We start from the raw sequence: 15,085 nt of genomic DNA, 5'->3' as shown, positions 1-15,085 counted from the left end.
AGCAGCACGTGGGAAGAGCGTTCCCTGGCAGGGCAGGGAGCACAGCGCCGGCCGTCCCTGCCCTTCGGGCATTTTCCTAGGAGTCTCCCGCTCACTCACGGCGCCGCTGCGTGCTCAGCTGGGTGCGCTCGGTAACAGCCCACACGCCCGCACGTGCGTACCCACATGCACTTAGCCTCCTCGCTCCATCTGCTCTCCCTCCTCCGGGTCTCCGTGCTCTGGTGTGTGAGCGCCTGCCTCTCGCTGGCCTGGCAACACAGCACTGTGTTCTGCTCTGCGTCCTCCTCATTCCCCGCTCGGCGAGCCAAGGCATCCCAGCTGCCACTCGGCTGAGCCACGCTACAGTTCCTCTGCCTATAGAGCATCTCCCTCCCTCGAGGCTGCAGCTTTGGCTACAGCCAGAAACAATTATTATTGTTATTATTATGAAGCTGTCTTACCTCTAAAGCTTTTGCCTTTTTGTGCTGTGAATCACTCTGCAACAACTTTAAACCCTACTGCAAGTGAGAATTGGATATGAAACGCTATCTGCTCCCGGGCACGGACTCCCAGTTGCAGCAAGCATCCTTCCAAACCACTGCTTCCCCCAGTCCCAACTGGCAATTCTTAATTACTCATGAGCACGTTCACTGGGAGGGTATATTGCTCCGTACACCCACCACGTGGCGTGGTAGTAACCTAGGTTGCTTCAAAATGCATGGCGATACTTAAACTAGGATATTGAGATTGATTGTAGGAATTTGAGACCCCACCTGGAGTACTGCATCCAGCTCTAGAGCCCCCAACATGAGAAGGACATGGACCTGTTGGAGCGGGGCCAGAGGAGGCCCCGGAGATGCTGGGAGGGCTGGAGCCCCTCTGCTGGGAGGACAGGCTGGGAGAGTTGGGGGGGTTCAGCCTGGAGAAGAGAAGGCTCCAGGAAGACCTTATTGCGGCCTTCCAGTGCCTAAAGGGGCTCCGAGAGGGCTGAGGAGGGACTTTTTACAAGGGCATGGAGTGACAGGATGAGGGGGAATGGCTTCAAATTGGAAGAGGGGAGATTGAGATGAGATCTGAGGAAGAAATTCTCTCCTGTGCGGGCGGTGATCCCCTGGGGCAGGTTGCCCCGAGAAGCTGTGGCTGCCCCATCCCTGGAGGTGTTCAAGGCCAGGTTGGACGGGGCTTGGAGCAACCTGGGCTGGGGGGAGGTGGCCCTGCCCAGGGCAGGGGGGTTGGAAAAAGATGGTATTCAAGGGCCCTTCCAACCTAAACCATTCCATGATTCTATGCACGTCTAGGTACACAAACATATGGGCATATACACACTCTTCTGATGCAAATAGGTCTGTACCTACAGAAAAACGTTCTTCTCAACAAGACAAAGGAGTGGTATGTAGGAAAGAGAAAGAAAAAAGAGCACGGGTGGGTAGACAGGTATACAGTTTCCATCTGTAATTCACAACAAGATGACAACTCAGATGTATACAAATTAAAATTAAACTACAAAATACCCTCCTGTTGTAAAGATATGTGGCCTGATGAAGGATCACCTGGTCTACCCAGAAAGCAAATAAAGAGGTTATATCCTTCATAAAAAGGTAACAACATTAGATATTTTTACAGTGCCAGCAACCGCAGGAATTAGACTTAAACTTGCAAGGCTAAAGTAGAAATGCAACAGAAACAAGCTTACCTTTCAAATTATACTTGAAATTATTAGTTCACTAAAAATGTTTTGTTCCTGATCCAGTACAGAAGTGCTCTTTCAAGTTGTGTTTGTATGTGCAAGCAAGAATTTTATTTTCCTTTACTGAATAATAAAGACTGTTTTAACACAGAATGATGAACAGCAAATTACGTTACCTTTTCTCCATAGCCTCTATCTTTGGTCATCATTTCCCTGAGCGTCTGTAATACTTTAATACATAGTTTCTCCTCGTTCTCCTCTAGCAGCTGTTTAGTATGCTTTATCAACCTGAAAATAACCAATCAATCACAGATTGTTTTAGTAAGAATATTCTAAAACTGGGATAAGATAGACATGGCTATCTTACTCAATTGGTTTAAGCTGCAAACAAGTTTTATTGTCACAGCATTATACAACATTCTTGGGAAGACTGTCTCAAGAGCGACATTGAAGCCGCTACCAGGGGCTTTGGTGAAGCTGTAAAGGAAACTGCATCCCCTGGGGCAGGGGGACAGCAAGACAAAACCCTCCGACTCCAGGCAGAAAGGAACTAGGGGAAGGGGCAGTGGGATTTAGGACTTGCTGGTCCTCCAGAACAAACGCTTAACAGCAAGAAAACTATTCCACATGCTACTTTGCTAAAAAAATATAGTGAGCGTTCTGGATAGCGCGATCAGGAATCCATCCCACCCAGCATTTGTTTGTTACTCTGGTACCCAGTTTCCATAAACTCTCTGTATAATCCACCCCTCCAGGAGGTGATCTGAGAAGCAGGATTCTGCTCCAAATTGCCTAAATGACCTTGTAATCTTTCCTTTTCCTTCCCTCCAAATTTGGGAGGCATCTGCATTGGGTGCTAACAGCCGATTCTTACCCAGCACTAAGCGCTACAAGGTCGAGTACCTTGGGAGCATTACTAGGGTGGAAGGCAGGGAGAGAATGACAGGGATTAGCTCACAATTGTTTACATTACTGTTTATGACACTTCTATCCTGCAGCAAAGCCAGAAATTTTTAAGGATTAGCTGTGGGAGCACGTCAAGCAGGCTTTCCCCATCCCCAAGAGCTTCCCCCTGCCAAGGACAAAGCGCCTTTACCACACCATGAAATACTCCGCTTTGGGTAAAGCCGGGCAAGAGGGCACCGCTCCACAGGGCATGGGAAAATTGGGAAAAAGCAAAACATAACAGAACCCCTTCCAACAAGCCAGACTTGAGGACAACTTACTTGCAAATGAAACCTCCGCTCTCACATTTCCTCCTCGCGTCTGTGTTCTCGGGGAAGAGCAGTTCGGGCCTGTGAAGTACATCCACCAGAACGGATAACTCTGCCTGGACAAGAGGACGCAGGCGATCCTCTAAAGCTGATACTATGTCCTACAATACAATCATATCAAGGTTTTAAACAAGCATTACATACATCTAAATGTATATGCAAATTAATTTTACAAACCGCGGAAGAGGCACAGGACAGTTGGGTCTGTCCTGCCTGGATAAACTAGATCAAAAGACCACCGAATTTGGTCAGGTAAGACTTTCAGTTTTATCATTTAATAGTTGTCTTCAAAAGGGAAGCCCTGATTTCCAGCCGTCCCCCAGAATACTTAGTTCCCCAACCCTCCCCATCTTTGCAGGTGCTCTTGTTCATAGAGGGGAAAGAGAAAAATGATTCAGAGCTGCACTGAAACTCTGTGATAACAATCAGGTTATTTATGCTTACATGAGCCGATAAAAAAAAGTACTCCTGTTAAAATTATGCAAAAAATAAAATTCTTCACCTTTTCAAAGTTTGGAAAGCTGTAGCTACCTTAAAATGAAACCACATTTATCCTAATACTTAAACAAGCAGAAAATACTGAGATACCTCTGAAGCCAGAGAGGAAGTTTAATCAAGTTGAGATGGACAAATAGACAGGAGTGGATAAAGAGGGAGAAGTTATTTCAATGAGAATGGGCTGGCCAGTGTTTTTACATTACGTAATATAATTTTACGTAAAGTTAGTTAGAATTGTTTGCCAGAAAAAGCTTTTGGCCAGACAATAAATCTTCAAAGGATCATTCAAGATGGTGAATTTCATTTGGTATAAGGAAGGTCTTATTGAACATAGAATATAGCTATAACACATCAATCCTTATTTCTAACACAAAGCATTAAGTTTACATAGTCTTTTTAGCAAAAACAGTATGGGAAGGCACACACTTTGTTTCAGGGAACAACTGTGGCTGCAACTGGTTCACAAAGAACTGATACCTCTATCTATTTCAAGCTCTGCGGTGGTTCCCAGGCAGGGCTGTGGCACCTTTCATTGTACAGAGAGTTTTGGTGTACAAGGAGCAAAGCACCGGAGGAGTTTGGAAGGCTGTGATGATGAAAAAGTCCTGTCTTATCAAAGAAACATTACTAATAGTGGAACAAGAATACTTCGAGTACCACTGGCTTCAAATATCAACATCTCGTAGGACAAGCACTTCTATACCCATTAGCCATGCGCGTTAAATTAGCTGTCATGATACAATGGTTTACATTTGACTTTATACACAGTACTACTAAATTCGGCATCAGCTAACTTGATTACTGCACGGCATCTTGACTAGTTAAGTCATTCCAAAATGTCTTTCTACTTAGTGAATTCCTCCTTTTGTGTAGGCACGCAAATCAGCGCTTATCAAAGGAGGAAGGGGTGCTCTGTAGTCACCTGTAATCTTTCAATTATGTTTCGATAATCCCTGGAGGCAGCGAGCACCGAATCTCTGCGGGCAGCGTTCCTTGCCGTCATGCGCCAGTTCATTGCAGTCTTCTGTACAATGTTGTGAGATTTCAGGAAGAGATTGTTGACCTGACTGTCCAAGTCTACAGGAATTGCAATTGCGCGGCTTTTCGCTGCAATAAGCAAAAGTCAGTAAGAATCGACTCCTTCAGCCCATGCGTTACACCCAATGCAAGAACAAGACAAACTCTACTTGCGATTCCTTCTACAACCTCCTTCGAGTGCACTTTAAGCAATGCAACAATACATTGTCCCTACGCAATGGGTCAGACCCCTCTGTAGCATTACGATTAAAGGCTTTCCCACCTCAGAGCTGTTTGCTGTCTTCAAAGCACGGGGGTGGGAAGGCGTCCTCACACACACGTTCCCAGCATCTCATGCTAACTCACATGTACACCTATCCCACAGAATTTGGTCTCCTACCCAGCACGAATTACTCTTCGTGCTACTAAAAGTGGAGCAAATTACTGGGCAGAGTGGCACAGAACTATTTCCCTGCTGCAGATCAACAGGACTGCAGAGAGCTTTGAGGTTTAACAGGGAAAGCACTTCAGGTTACAGTGACACCACCTATTTGCTCAGCCATGACAAGATATCAACATAACTCTGGCCTTGTGCTATGCCTTGGCCCCGAGTGATCTGCAAGCGGCACCTGCAGGAAGAAAACTGCGGTTTCTTTTTGGAAGGATGACATGTGAGCGGCAAATCCTGGATGACCATGTTTTCGGCAGCGAGTTCTGATTACGTCCGTTTCTTACCTACATCTGAGAGGACCCGAATGCAGCTTTCCACCGATGCCTTTTGACTTGGCATTAACCAGTTGCAGTGGTACACTCTGAACACGCCTTGCAGCAACTGTACAAACACAGGCTGGCGAGTCTAGGACGCAAGGTTAGAGAAAGGAAAATCAGACTCGTCACGCCGTATCGAGATGTCTCAGCATCACCCTGAGGTAATACTGGTTACCAGCTTCAGTCACGACTCTCTGCGCACCAGTCATTTCTAACTGGTCTGCATCCACTCGTTAGGCAACTCCATGGTGTAGACAGCGTATCTACCACACAATCAGCAACTGAATGGAAAGGGTGGGAACGAAGGCTGGAAGGGAAATATTAAATGGACAGCTTCTAAAGCACAAAGCCTCAAGTAATTGAAGGCTGACTAAGCAAAGGAAATAAGCAGTCATCTTCATCTGTTTAATCAGAGTTATCAGCAAACCGGGCATACAGAGACTCTTCTTTCAGCGCTGACCAGTAGCTGACTCAATAGTCCACAGGTAAATGGGACTTCGCTCTTGGCTGAACGACAGCACAGCTCCAGAGTTGAAAACTCATCATTTCAAGTGTTATTAACTGGTATCTAATTTACCGAAGAAACCAGCTGTGTGTTTGTTGCTTGGAACACAGGTAGTAGTTAGTGGTAAACACTACAGCTGCTACAGATCAGCCAAAATTAAGGTGTGGTTTTTAGCCCTGCATTGCACAAGGTGATCTTCCACCGGAGACAGGTGAGGTACTCCAACACACATGCACACGAGCTCTGTTCTTTCATCTTTGCAACAACCCAACAGTATTGACCAAAACTCCCTGTTTGGTTTTGTAGAGTAATTACTTAGTGGAACAATTCATTTACTTTACCGGTAGAGGAAAGCGTATTTTACATATTTCAAATGAACCTACATGGAGAGGGAACACCCCATGTCCCCGTGCCTACTAGCTATGTCACGTTGCTATCAGCTAAGTGAACTACACCACAGTGCAAAGCTCACAAGACTTAGGAACCAGTGAAAAAAAAAATACCTCTTTTATTCTGGTCAAGATTAATGCCTGTTTGTAAGAAAAAAGTGGAGTTAGACGAAAAAGCCAAACCTATTAGATAATTACATCTATTAGATCAATTCATCAAATCACACCATTATGAAACGTACAAAAGGAGAATCAAAATTCAAGGAGCAAAAATTACTAAGAGGCAAATACCTATTATCCTTTCTAGAAATAAGCCAAACACCAAAAACATGGCAGACAGTAGTATTCTCCAAGGGCACTGAAAATACCTGCCCTGTTGGATTTAAGCCACCCACGTATTCCTTTCAGTTCATGTTTAAAGACTTTTCCGTCTTAAAAAGCTTCAAAGGCATTTAATTTGCTTAAACTAGGTCAATAAATCAAATAAGAAATTTAGTCCATGTTCCACATGCCTCCAACTACACTCGCGAAGGAAAGCCTTGGGCGGCAGCAGCCTGAGGAGGCAAACAGGCTCAACAGTGCTCGTCAAAGAGGAGAAGTTTTGCACAGCTGTTCTTTGAAAAGACATATTTATGTTCTCCTAATTTTATATTATTTGAACTGCATGACAGACGTACAAGGTGTTCCTTCAACAAGCAAGGCTGGTCCTGACTCGAAGGAGGTACAATTTAAGTCGAACAAGCCACAACACGAAAGAGCCTGAGACAAGAAGAGGCTCGCAGGGGAAGACGTGAGATGACAAGGTGCAGCAGGAAGGACGGGGACTGACTGAATCCAAAGGCAACACAGAGGAGAGCAGCGCCGGTCACTCGCCTACGGAGACAGCGGCACCAGAGCAGGCAGCAGCGGCTGCAGACTGCCCCGGAGCATCTCAGACGGGAGGGGAAAAATGGTTTTTCCCTCCTGGAGGAGTGATGTACACAGCCTGGTGGTCCAACAGGCCGTACTCCTCAGGGGGGAGAGTCCCGGGTTATGGGCAAGAGTCTTGACAGGCGGGGAAAGGGAGAGAAACGGAGATTGTAACTTAGAGATGGGGAGGAAAGATGAGCCTAGGATAAAACAGAACTACCAACAGACAGTAGAAGAGAGGTGAAATAAGTTAATTCATCCTGCTAGACAGAGGGAGGGATTGAGAAACTGAAGAAAAGCTGCTGACAAATAAAATTAAGAGATCGCTGAAATATGATGGTAAGGAAGCGTATTCAAACGCTGTACAGTCAGAGGTGACAATGGAAAGCACGACAGGGAGGAGAGGAGCCGGGCAGAGCCCCGGGGGACAAGGCTAACTTCATCTCCATTTCTCATTGTCTTTTGATGAAGTTTTGACAAACTAGCACGGAGGCCGCTGCCACGATTGGGGCTGACATTTTAAAGCCACATGAGGAGCAGATGAGGTGCTGGACTGCTCTGACTCGCTTGAGTGAAGACAGAACCCCAACACAGCTGCTCAGCCCGACCACAGCTGCTGCGGCTCCCCGCGCTCTCACAGGCGATGCCCACCGCTTGGCAACATCAGAGCCCTTGAGCCGATCTCCATCGCAGCGCTGTGGCTTGCAGTGGGACTGTCTCCTTGTCCAAACAGGAGGGGAAGGCTGTCGCAGCCTACGGGAAGCTGGGCTGTGTAGAATGCTAAACCGTTGGCAGATCAGGCCGGCCACCGGTCACCCAGACGCGGGTCAAATCCGCATCCTGACTCAAGGGGGACAGACTGTCAAGACAAGGTGGAGGGCAGTCAGTCAGGGTCAGCAGGACCACCACTGCTCACACTGAGCAGAAGGAACCCTTTACCCGACGCACCGTCATGCAGCAGTTTTGGGTACACTTCCCCGGAGCACTGCAGTCACCCAGGCAGCACACTGTGACCCCGAGGGTTGGCATAAACCTTTTGACAAGGGACTGACACGTCAATGACCCAAAGGGTTAGCATAAACCCTTCAGTGAGGGACTGACCCATCAAATTGGCCACTTTCGGGAACCAGATGCCTCCTAACCTGCTGCCAGTTGCAATTCAATTACAAACCTGGAGCCTGAACTGTGAACAACTGCCTCTGGCACAATAAGGCTGCATCAAGTTTCAACAACGACCATACCCAAACTTCTGACAGACCTGCCAGGCACCTGACCACTCCACCCACACTCCTCCCAAAAAGTTATTTATGAATATGTGAATGATGTTATCTTTGTGCTGCAATACAAATATTAGGGCAATGACCTGACACTGCTATTCTGCCGTGGAAATCTCTACCTTCTGTCACTTCACAAGTATTCCAAGCTTCTCCTCCACGTTTTCCCAAATTTTGAACACGACAAAAATTACTCAGCTTAATGAAACACACTAGAGCTTTTGGATTTTTTTTTATTTTTTTTTTTAAAGGAAATTAGAATCTTCCTATAAAAACCTGCTTTCTTTAAACAATCACCTTTGCACCCTCTGTAATGCAACCCCCTCTCCTCCTGTCTGGACAGCCTGCCACCAAGGCTTTATCCTCCTTTTCATGGCACTCTGGAGGACTTGCTGCCGTGCTACTGCTTTACCACTGCTGCACAGCTGCCGTGCCAAACTATCGCTCAGCAAAATTGCCTGTTTGCTCTCCTACACCTGCCCACACCTTACTCAACTCTACTCTGACCGAAGGCTGCAAAGAGGGCAACCAGAGCCCTCAGATGCAACCGCGATACAAAAATGTTGTTCATTTTTCTACTTGCAGTGTGATTTTCTCACCTGGAACCTGATAATGACACGTAGAAACTCTCTCCAAAAGACCTGTGTGATCTTGGTGGTAGTATAGAGTTGTATCTACTAACGATGTGACACTTCAGACTCTCTAGAAAAAACATTTGCACTCTCATCTATAAATCTTTCCACTTCTACAGCAAAAGAAACATCCTGGTCCCAAAGAATACATATCTGCTCCCCCACGTGTGTTTCTTTTTTAACTGGTGAATGGAACCAAAGTGGAATTAACATAATTGCATTTGCACCGTATTTTCACTTTTCTGTACAATTTCCTACCTGCAAAGTAGTGCTCTGATCAGAGAAAGGGGAACTGAAGAAAGTGGTGACTATACTCATCACTATTTCTGTAACGTACTTCTCCAATATGGAGTCAGCATGCTTTCTGTCGCTGGTGTTGTTACAAGCCTGCAAGACAATTCATTCTTAGGTCAGAAGCAGCTCAACCAAAGTAGATTAACAAGTGTTACCGACTCGAATTCTTGATTTCGCGCTGGTCTAGTCACAGCAATTCCCTGCCGCAATATTTATGACACTTGGACCTCTGCATTTCCAGCACACGCAAAAGTAGAAGCCCAACGCCATTACTGTTTTAATGTGTTGGCATATGGCATGCTTAGGAGGGAGGGAAAAAAACCAGAGTGCCTTAGAGGAAAGAAAGTAGTAGGGTAGGGAGGACTGAGGTGTAATGCTTTCGTATGGGGAAATACTTGGAATCCCAGGCAAAGAGCCATATGGCCAAACAAACGCCAAGCTTGGAAAAAATTTGTCCTGACCTGCCAAAAACCGTCAACTATTGCTCGGGAAGGAGCTCACTATCCTGGCCAGAATAAGCAAGCCAGGTGGCAGGAGAGAAGGCGGCGTTAGACAAAAGAGCAGGGTATGGGGCTTTTCTGAGGTTTGTTGGGTTTTGGGTTTTTTTTTTCTTTTTTTTTTTTCTTTTTAAAAGGAAAATATTAATGTGTTCCATGGAATATGACTAATGAAATCCACAGGCATAAGGAAAAAAGGCACATATAAATTCGAAGGAACACAGTATTCAGGGTACTTAGTGCCTTGGTGCACTGTTATGTCTTGTTCTTACTGCTCTAACTAAATAGGTTCACTTAAGCTTTTTAAATCTGGTTCCTAGATACAGAAATCATTACCCGACAGATGTCAACCAGGAAGTTCTCAAATAGCTTCCACATATGATTACTGGTGTAAATCTCTTTCATTTCTACTTCTGTATCCACATAGCAGTGATTCAAGAAGTTGATGTATGCAATTTTGACCTAAAAGTAGAGGGCAAAAATTACCATTAAAAAATAAAAACTTGAATGGTATTATGAATGACTATAATGTCACCTTAAAACTACTATATAAATCATTTGTAATGCTACTTCTTCCTTTTATTTAAGCACTGGTGAAATTTAATGCCATGAATAGCAAGACATCATCCAATAAAAAACACGAGGATCACTGTAGACAAAACGTCAGCAGAATAATCATTTCCAGTTCTGCAGAACCATCTGTTCAAGGTTAGCAGCATACTCCATAAACCTCTCTGCCTCAAGAACCCTATAAAACAAGCAAGTGCAGCATCCCATCCCCATTCAAAGGGCAAGGAAACAAGTATAAAAGGATTTAACTTAACTATCCAGATTGGCTGGGGTTGCCGATAGCAGAACCAGGGATGGAATCCAGTTTGCCAGCTCACAGCTTACCGTCGCCCTGCACCTTTCCCAGGTCAGACTCGGCAATATCGAAACTCTCTCACCCAAAGCCAGCACGTTTCAAATACATATAGGCCAGCGCCTCCCAACAGCCCTCACCTCAGGTATGCAATCCTCGTGGGTCACTACCCTAACAATGTCATCCAAAGGAAGAAGGGAGTTGCATTTTATTTCTGTGTAGACATTTTTGCCTTCTGTGCAGACAGCGAGCAGTTCTACTAAGTGGATGTGGTACATCAATGGGCTGTTTTCATCCATCCGATCCCTCTCTGATCTCATCATCTGCACCAAAGTCTGGAAGGAGGCTCTGTCATTGTAAAACACTAGGACATCTTCTCCGGCGTTCACCAGCTACCGAGAAAGAAAAATATTCCGTCAGCAGATCAAAGCCTGTGCATCTCCCCGCAGCATCCTCCCCTAATCTGTGGGGTGACTGTTACAGCGCAAATCCCGATTAGCTGTTCCTTAGGCACTTGAAAGGAGCGCAGCCCACCAAGTCAGCTGGGCATTCCTCTTGCGCGCCCTTCGTGGGACAGAGGGCTCCAGTATGACATTTTCTCTTAAAGAATTTACCACTTCTGAACTGCTGAAGAACTTCAAAGTCAGTCCAACTGACTGCTCAGACAGAAGTTGTGCCAAGAAGCTTGTGACTTTCCATTGTGCGTTTTTATTTCACGTATATTGCCTCAGCTGACTTCTTAATACAGCGAGCTGCAGACATGCCGTTTTGTTCAGAGAAACGCCCCGGGGGCACGCCGGATGGGAGGACTGCAGGGCTCACTAATTCCACCCTTCTGAACAAACACCATCAATTTTCCAAGGCTAGCAAGTGACAGTTAAGTCACACACTGAAGATTTCTATCGGCTTCACGTTTGAGACCTGGATGGCCGGATTTTCAGAGCAGTTCAGACCTCCCGTATCTCCACGTAGGAAAGGAGAACGAGTAAACCGAGACCTGCTCTGGGCTGGGCGCTTCTGAGCAGGCAGCTGGAGGGATCCGAGGCTGTGCTCCCGCAGGGTTTGGGGCAAACGGCTTGATAAAACGCAGAAGGCAACCCCCAAGGGAACCCCCTTGTCCCAGCAGCTGCTGCTTGCCGACTGCCGAGCATCTCACAGACTCGACTCCGTGTCGAGAAGCTCACGAAACCATTTCTGAGCTGAACGCCCAAATATGGAAGACCTCTGATCAATCTAGTAAGATTGACACACAAAAGCCAGAGCTTGACAAATCTGATCCTTGGGCTCCCCCTGCTGAAGAGGCCAATACAAGTCCTGCCAGACATGCAAATAGATCACGGCCAATATCCAACTTAAAGGGATTTGTTCACCCTTCTCTCACCTCTCCCCTTCTACCCTGACACCCCAATTTCCCAGTTACCTACACACCTAAATTTCTCAAGACCTTTAAATTTTTCCCCCTTCAGATGAATATGTAGGACCTGGTAAGATAAGGAATTCCCATCAATATAGTATCATGGTCAAATTTTCCTTCTGCGCTAGCGATCTGGAAATTAAACTATTTCTCTTCTAGCCAATTTCGCTAGAGAAAGTCATCCTTGTTTCATATGCCCACCTATACGCTGCCGTGTAGAAGCCTGGAAAGTATCGTGTAAGTATCGTTAATAACTGATCACTCGTTATACCTACGGGTGAAGAGCTCAGAAAGCTTTCGGTCACAAAAAAGCCTATGCTTTCTGGTAGCTGTATGCTCTTTTTGCATCGTGAGAGCTAACTGTCAGCTTCTTGGCAGTCCCAGAAGCGAGAGGATCAATTTGTCATTTTCACCAAATGGTATGTGAAAACTTCTGTTCAGACCCTGCAAATCTCTGCAGCTCTCACCTCAGCCATTACCATATCTTGGCATTTCTTAATGAATTTTCCTTCCGCCTTGACAATTGTCTGCAGGAACTTTATGTACTGAACATTTCTGCCGTGTGTTTCTATACAGTGGACAAAGTGTTGAACAACGCGTTCATTAATCTCACTGCAAAGCTGGAAGTTGTTCATGAAAATGTGCTGCATTGTTACCGCTTCCAGAATCTAATGGAGGGGATGAAAGAAAGACAGACATTAGAAAATAAACAAACCACCAAACCCACGCAGAGGTCGGGATAAAGTCAACACTCCTGCAGGCTGCAGGACTGAAAAGAACATTTCCGAGGACCCAATCTTTCAACACAACCGCTGGTATCTGAGCCTATTTTTTCAGTCCACTTCAGCCTCTTGAACTATCTACACTGAAACGCTCCTCAACAAACAGATCCTGCCAACTTTCGAGGCTTTAGAATGGAAACAAAATGTGACCCCTTCAACCAATCTTGCATCAGAACAGGCCCAGAGGGATCACCGAGGACAACCTTTTCTTGCTAGGAAAAAAATATAAATCACGGCATGAGGTTATTCTTACCCCTGGGTTAAGGAACAGGTTTATGTGCTTGTGCAGCAATGCCTGGTTCTGTTGGTTCCCAGCACAAAAGTTCTGTAAAAACTCGTGTGCAAGCTTCATTATCTCCTGCATCCTCGTGTCTTCAGCCTGCGATTGCACGACACATAAAACAGGGTTAAAAAGAATCTGAAGGTTCACTTTCAGGTGAGTACTGGATGAGCCACAGCTCCAGCTCTGCAAGAGAACCGTCACGTCTCTCTCACACTCCAAAGAAAAACAAACCTCCGCCCAGTTCACAGACATCAGGGATGAGTTTGGCCCACTTCACGGTTTTAAAGATCATCAAAAATAAAGACCATAATAGAAATTACAGTAGTTTACTCTCTAAAATTGCATATTCCATGGCCAAGCCTGCCAGCAACGTGCTTTAGTCACTTTTGCACTTCTGAACATACCAGTCCGTTGGCCAAACCACACATCATCACCTTGGGGCTACGCAGGAAAACTGCCATGTTCCACTGAAATGCATTTCAGCAGCGACAGATAGGTAGTTCATGGCAAAAAAAGAGATGGAAAGTTATTATTGCAACAGTTAAGCCCAATTTATATTTACTGGAATCTGCACGCTACTCGCATGCTTCCAAGTTCAGTTCAGGAATTGGTGCCTTTCCTCTGACATCAGTGTGGATTACCAGTCCACTGATGGTACAAAACGCAGTTTGGAAAATTAGCGTCTGCTTTTATTTTTAAGTAGTTTCATATATTTCCAAGGGTGAATGCACCTTCCACACTGCCTGTCCAACATGCTTTCATCTGCATGGGACAAAAAAGTGACAAGAGGTGTTGGAGGGTGTTTTTGCTGCCGAATTTTTAGCAAAATATGAAGCAAGACAGCATGAGACTTAGCTTAACGTTAATCACAGCTACTGTCTAGAATTACTGGTTCTCAGAAACCTTTAGAGGTTGGAACAAAGGACAGCAGAGCGACCAGGAAAATGTGAAGAGCTCTCTCACCTATGCAATGATGAGTACCTGTCACCTGTGACTAATGGGCAGCCAACGCGATGAACTTCGGGTGTGCTTCATCAGCACAACGCCGCGCTGTGCAAGCTCACGCCGCGGAGCAGCCCAGCCAAAGGGGGCTTCAGGCTGTACCGCTGACCTCACACGGCACTCTGACACGGCTAATGAGGAACAGCAGTCCTTGCCCAGGCAGTCAGTTGGAACTTATTCATTCCTAAGGGGGAGTTTGGGACTCTACACCTGGGAACTGTGTCTGTGTCTACCTACTGGGCAGACCTGCTGATACATCCCCCAGGGGAGCAGGCGCCCTCGTTTCCCTTGGTGTTCCCAGGATGGCTGTCACGCAGCTGCCTCGTAGCAGTAACGAGGGTGTTGCTTTCACCAGCACAGCTTAACTTCCAGGCAGCACACACCTCCCACGGAAAGCTGCGAGTTGAGCCTTGGTCTTACTCTGACCTACAACGGACAGATACTTCTTCAGGAAATAGCGCACAAGACTGTATATTCAAAGACTCTATTATTTTTGAACTGTCAATAGTTAAAATAGTCTCTTTGAATCCAATACAAAGGTGGAAGGTTCAGGAAGATTCAGAGGAGGTATTAAAAGCCCGTCAGCGTGACAAGAAGCCAACCTTTTCGTAAGGGATCTGCAGCAGCTCCAGCACAACCGCGTGAGCTCCCATGTTCCTCAGAAGTCGCTGCTGCTGCTTACGGCTCTTCCTGACCGAGGCGCTTTCCTGAACGCACAGCTTGCTGAGCCGCAGCAGGATCTGGAGAAGACACTTGCTTTAGAGCTGAAATTCTGGGTTTTATCTCAGCACATGCCAGGTGGCTCCCAGACAGCAGCAACAACGCATCTGCACGGACCAGAGCGGCTCCAGGCAGCAAAATCAGGTTTTGTGGTCTCGAGGCAAGGAGGTAAGACCAGGCTAAGGCCTGGTCGCTCCTGCAACATCAGTAAAGGTGCAAAAGGACTGAGCTGGAACCGAAAGCGGCAGGGAAACACGGGGGCAGAAGGCAGTGATGGTGTCTGCTGCCCCCTCGAGTGG

General features: G+C 46.2%; 1 protein-coding gene across 3 annotated transcripts in view; it reads right to left on the bottom strand.

Moving 5' to 3' along the window:
• Positions 1-15,085, bottom strand: part of ITPR1 (inositol 1,4,5-trisphosphate receptor, type 1) — a 168,188-nt gene that overhangs the window by 83,945 nt on the left and 69,158 nt on the right. For all 3 annotated transcript variants that reach the window (XM_009882856.1, XM_009882857.1, XM_009882858.1), the window contains 10 exons: positions 14,669-14,806; positions 13,035-13,160; positions 12,467-12,667; positions 10,726-10,977; positions 10,060-10,185; positions 9,191-9,319; positions 5,191-5,311; positions 4,361-4,545; positions 2,893-3,041; positions 1,843-1,954 (listed from right to left, as the gene is read on the bottom strand). In XM_009882856.1, the coding sequence (XP_009881158.1) occupies positions 1,843-1,954; positions 2,893-3,041; positions 4,361-4,545; positions 5,191-5,311; positions 9,191-9,319; positions 10,060-10,185; positions 10,726-10,977; positions 12,467-12,667; positions 13,035-13,160; positions 14,669-14,806 (1,539 nt within the window). The remainder of the gene's footprint in view (positions 1-1,842; positions 1,955-2,892; positions 3,042-4,360; positions 4,546-5,190; positions 5,312-9,190; positions 9,320-10,059; positions 10,186-10,725; positions 10,978-12,466; positions 12,668-13,034; positions 13,161-14,668; positions 14,807-15,085) is intronic.

The sequence above is a fragment of the Charadrius vociferus genome, unplaced genomic scaffold (assembly GCF_000708025.1).
Source record: "Charadrius vociferus isolate BGI_N301 unplaced genomic scaffold, ASM70802v2 scaffold433, whole genome shotgun sequence".
Classification (NCBI taxonomy): domain Eukaryota; kingdom Metazoa; phylum Chordata; class Aves; order Charadriiformes; family Charadriidae; genus Charadrius; species Charadrius vociferus.
Note: the sequence above shows the minus strand (reverse complement) of the source record. Positions and strands in the feature narration are given on the sequence as shown.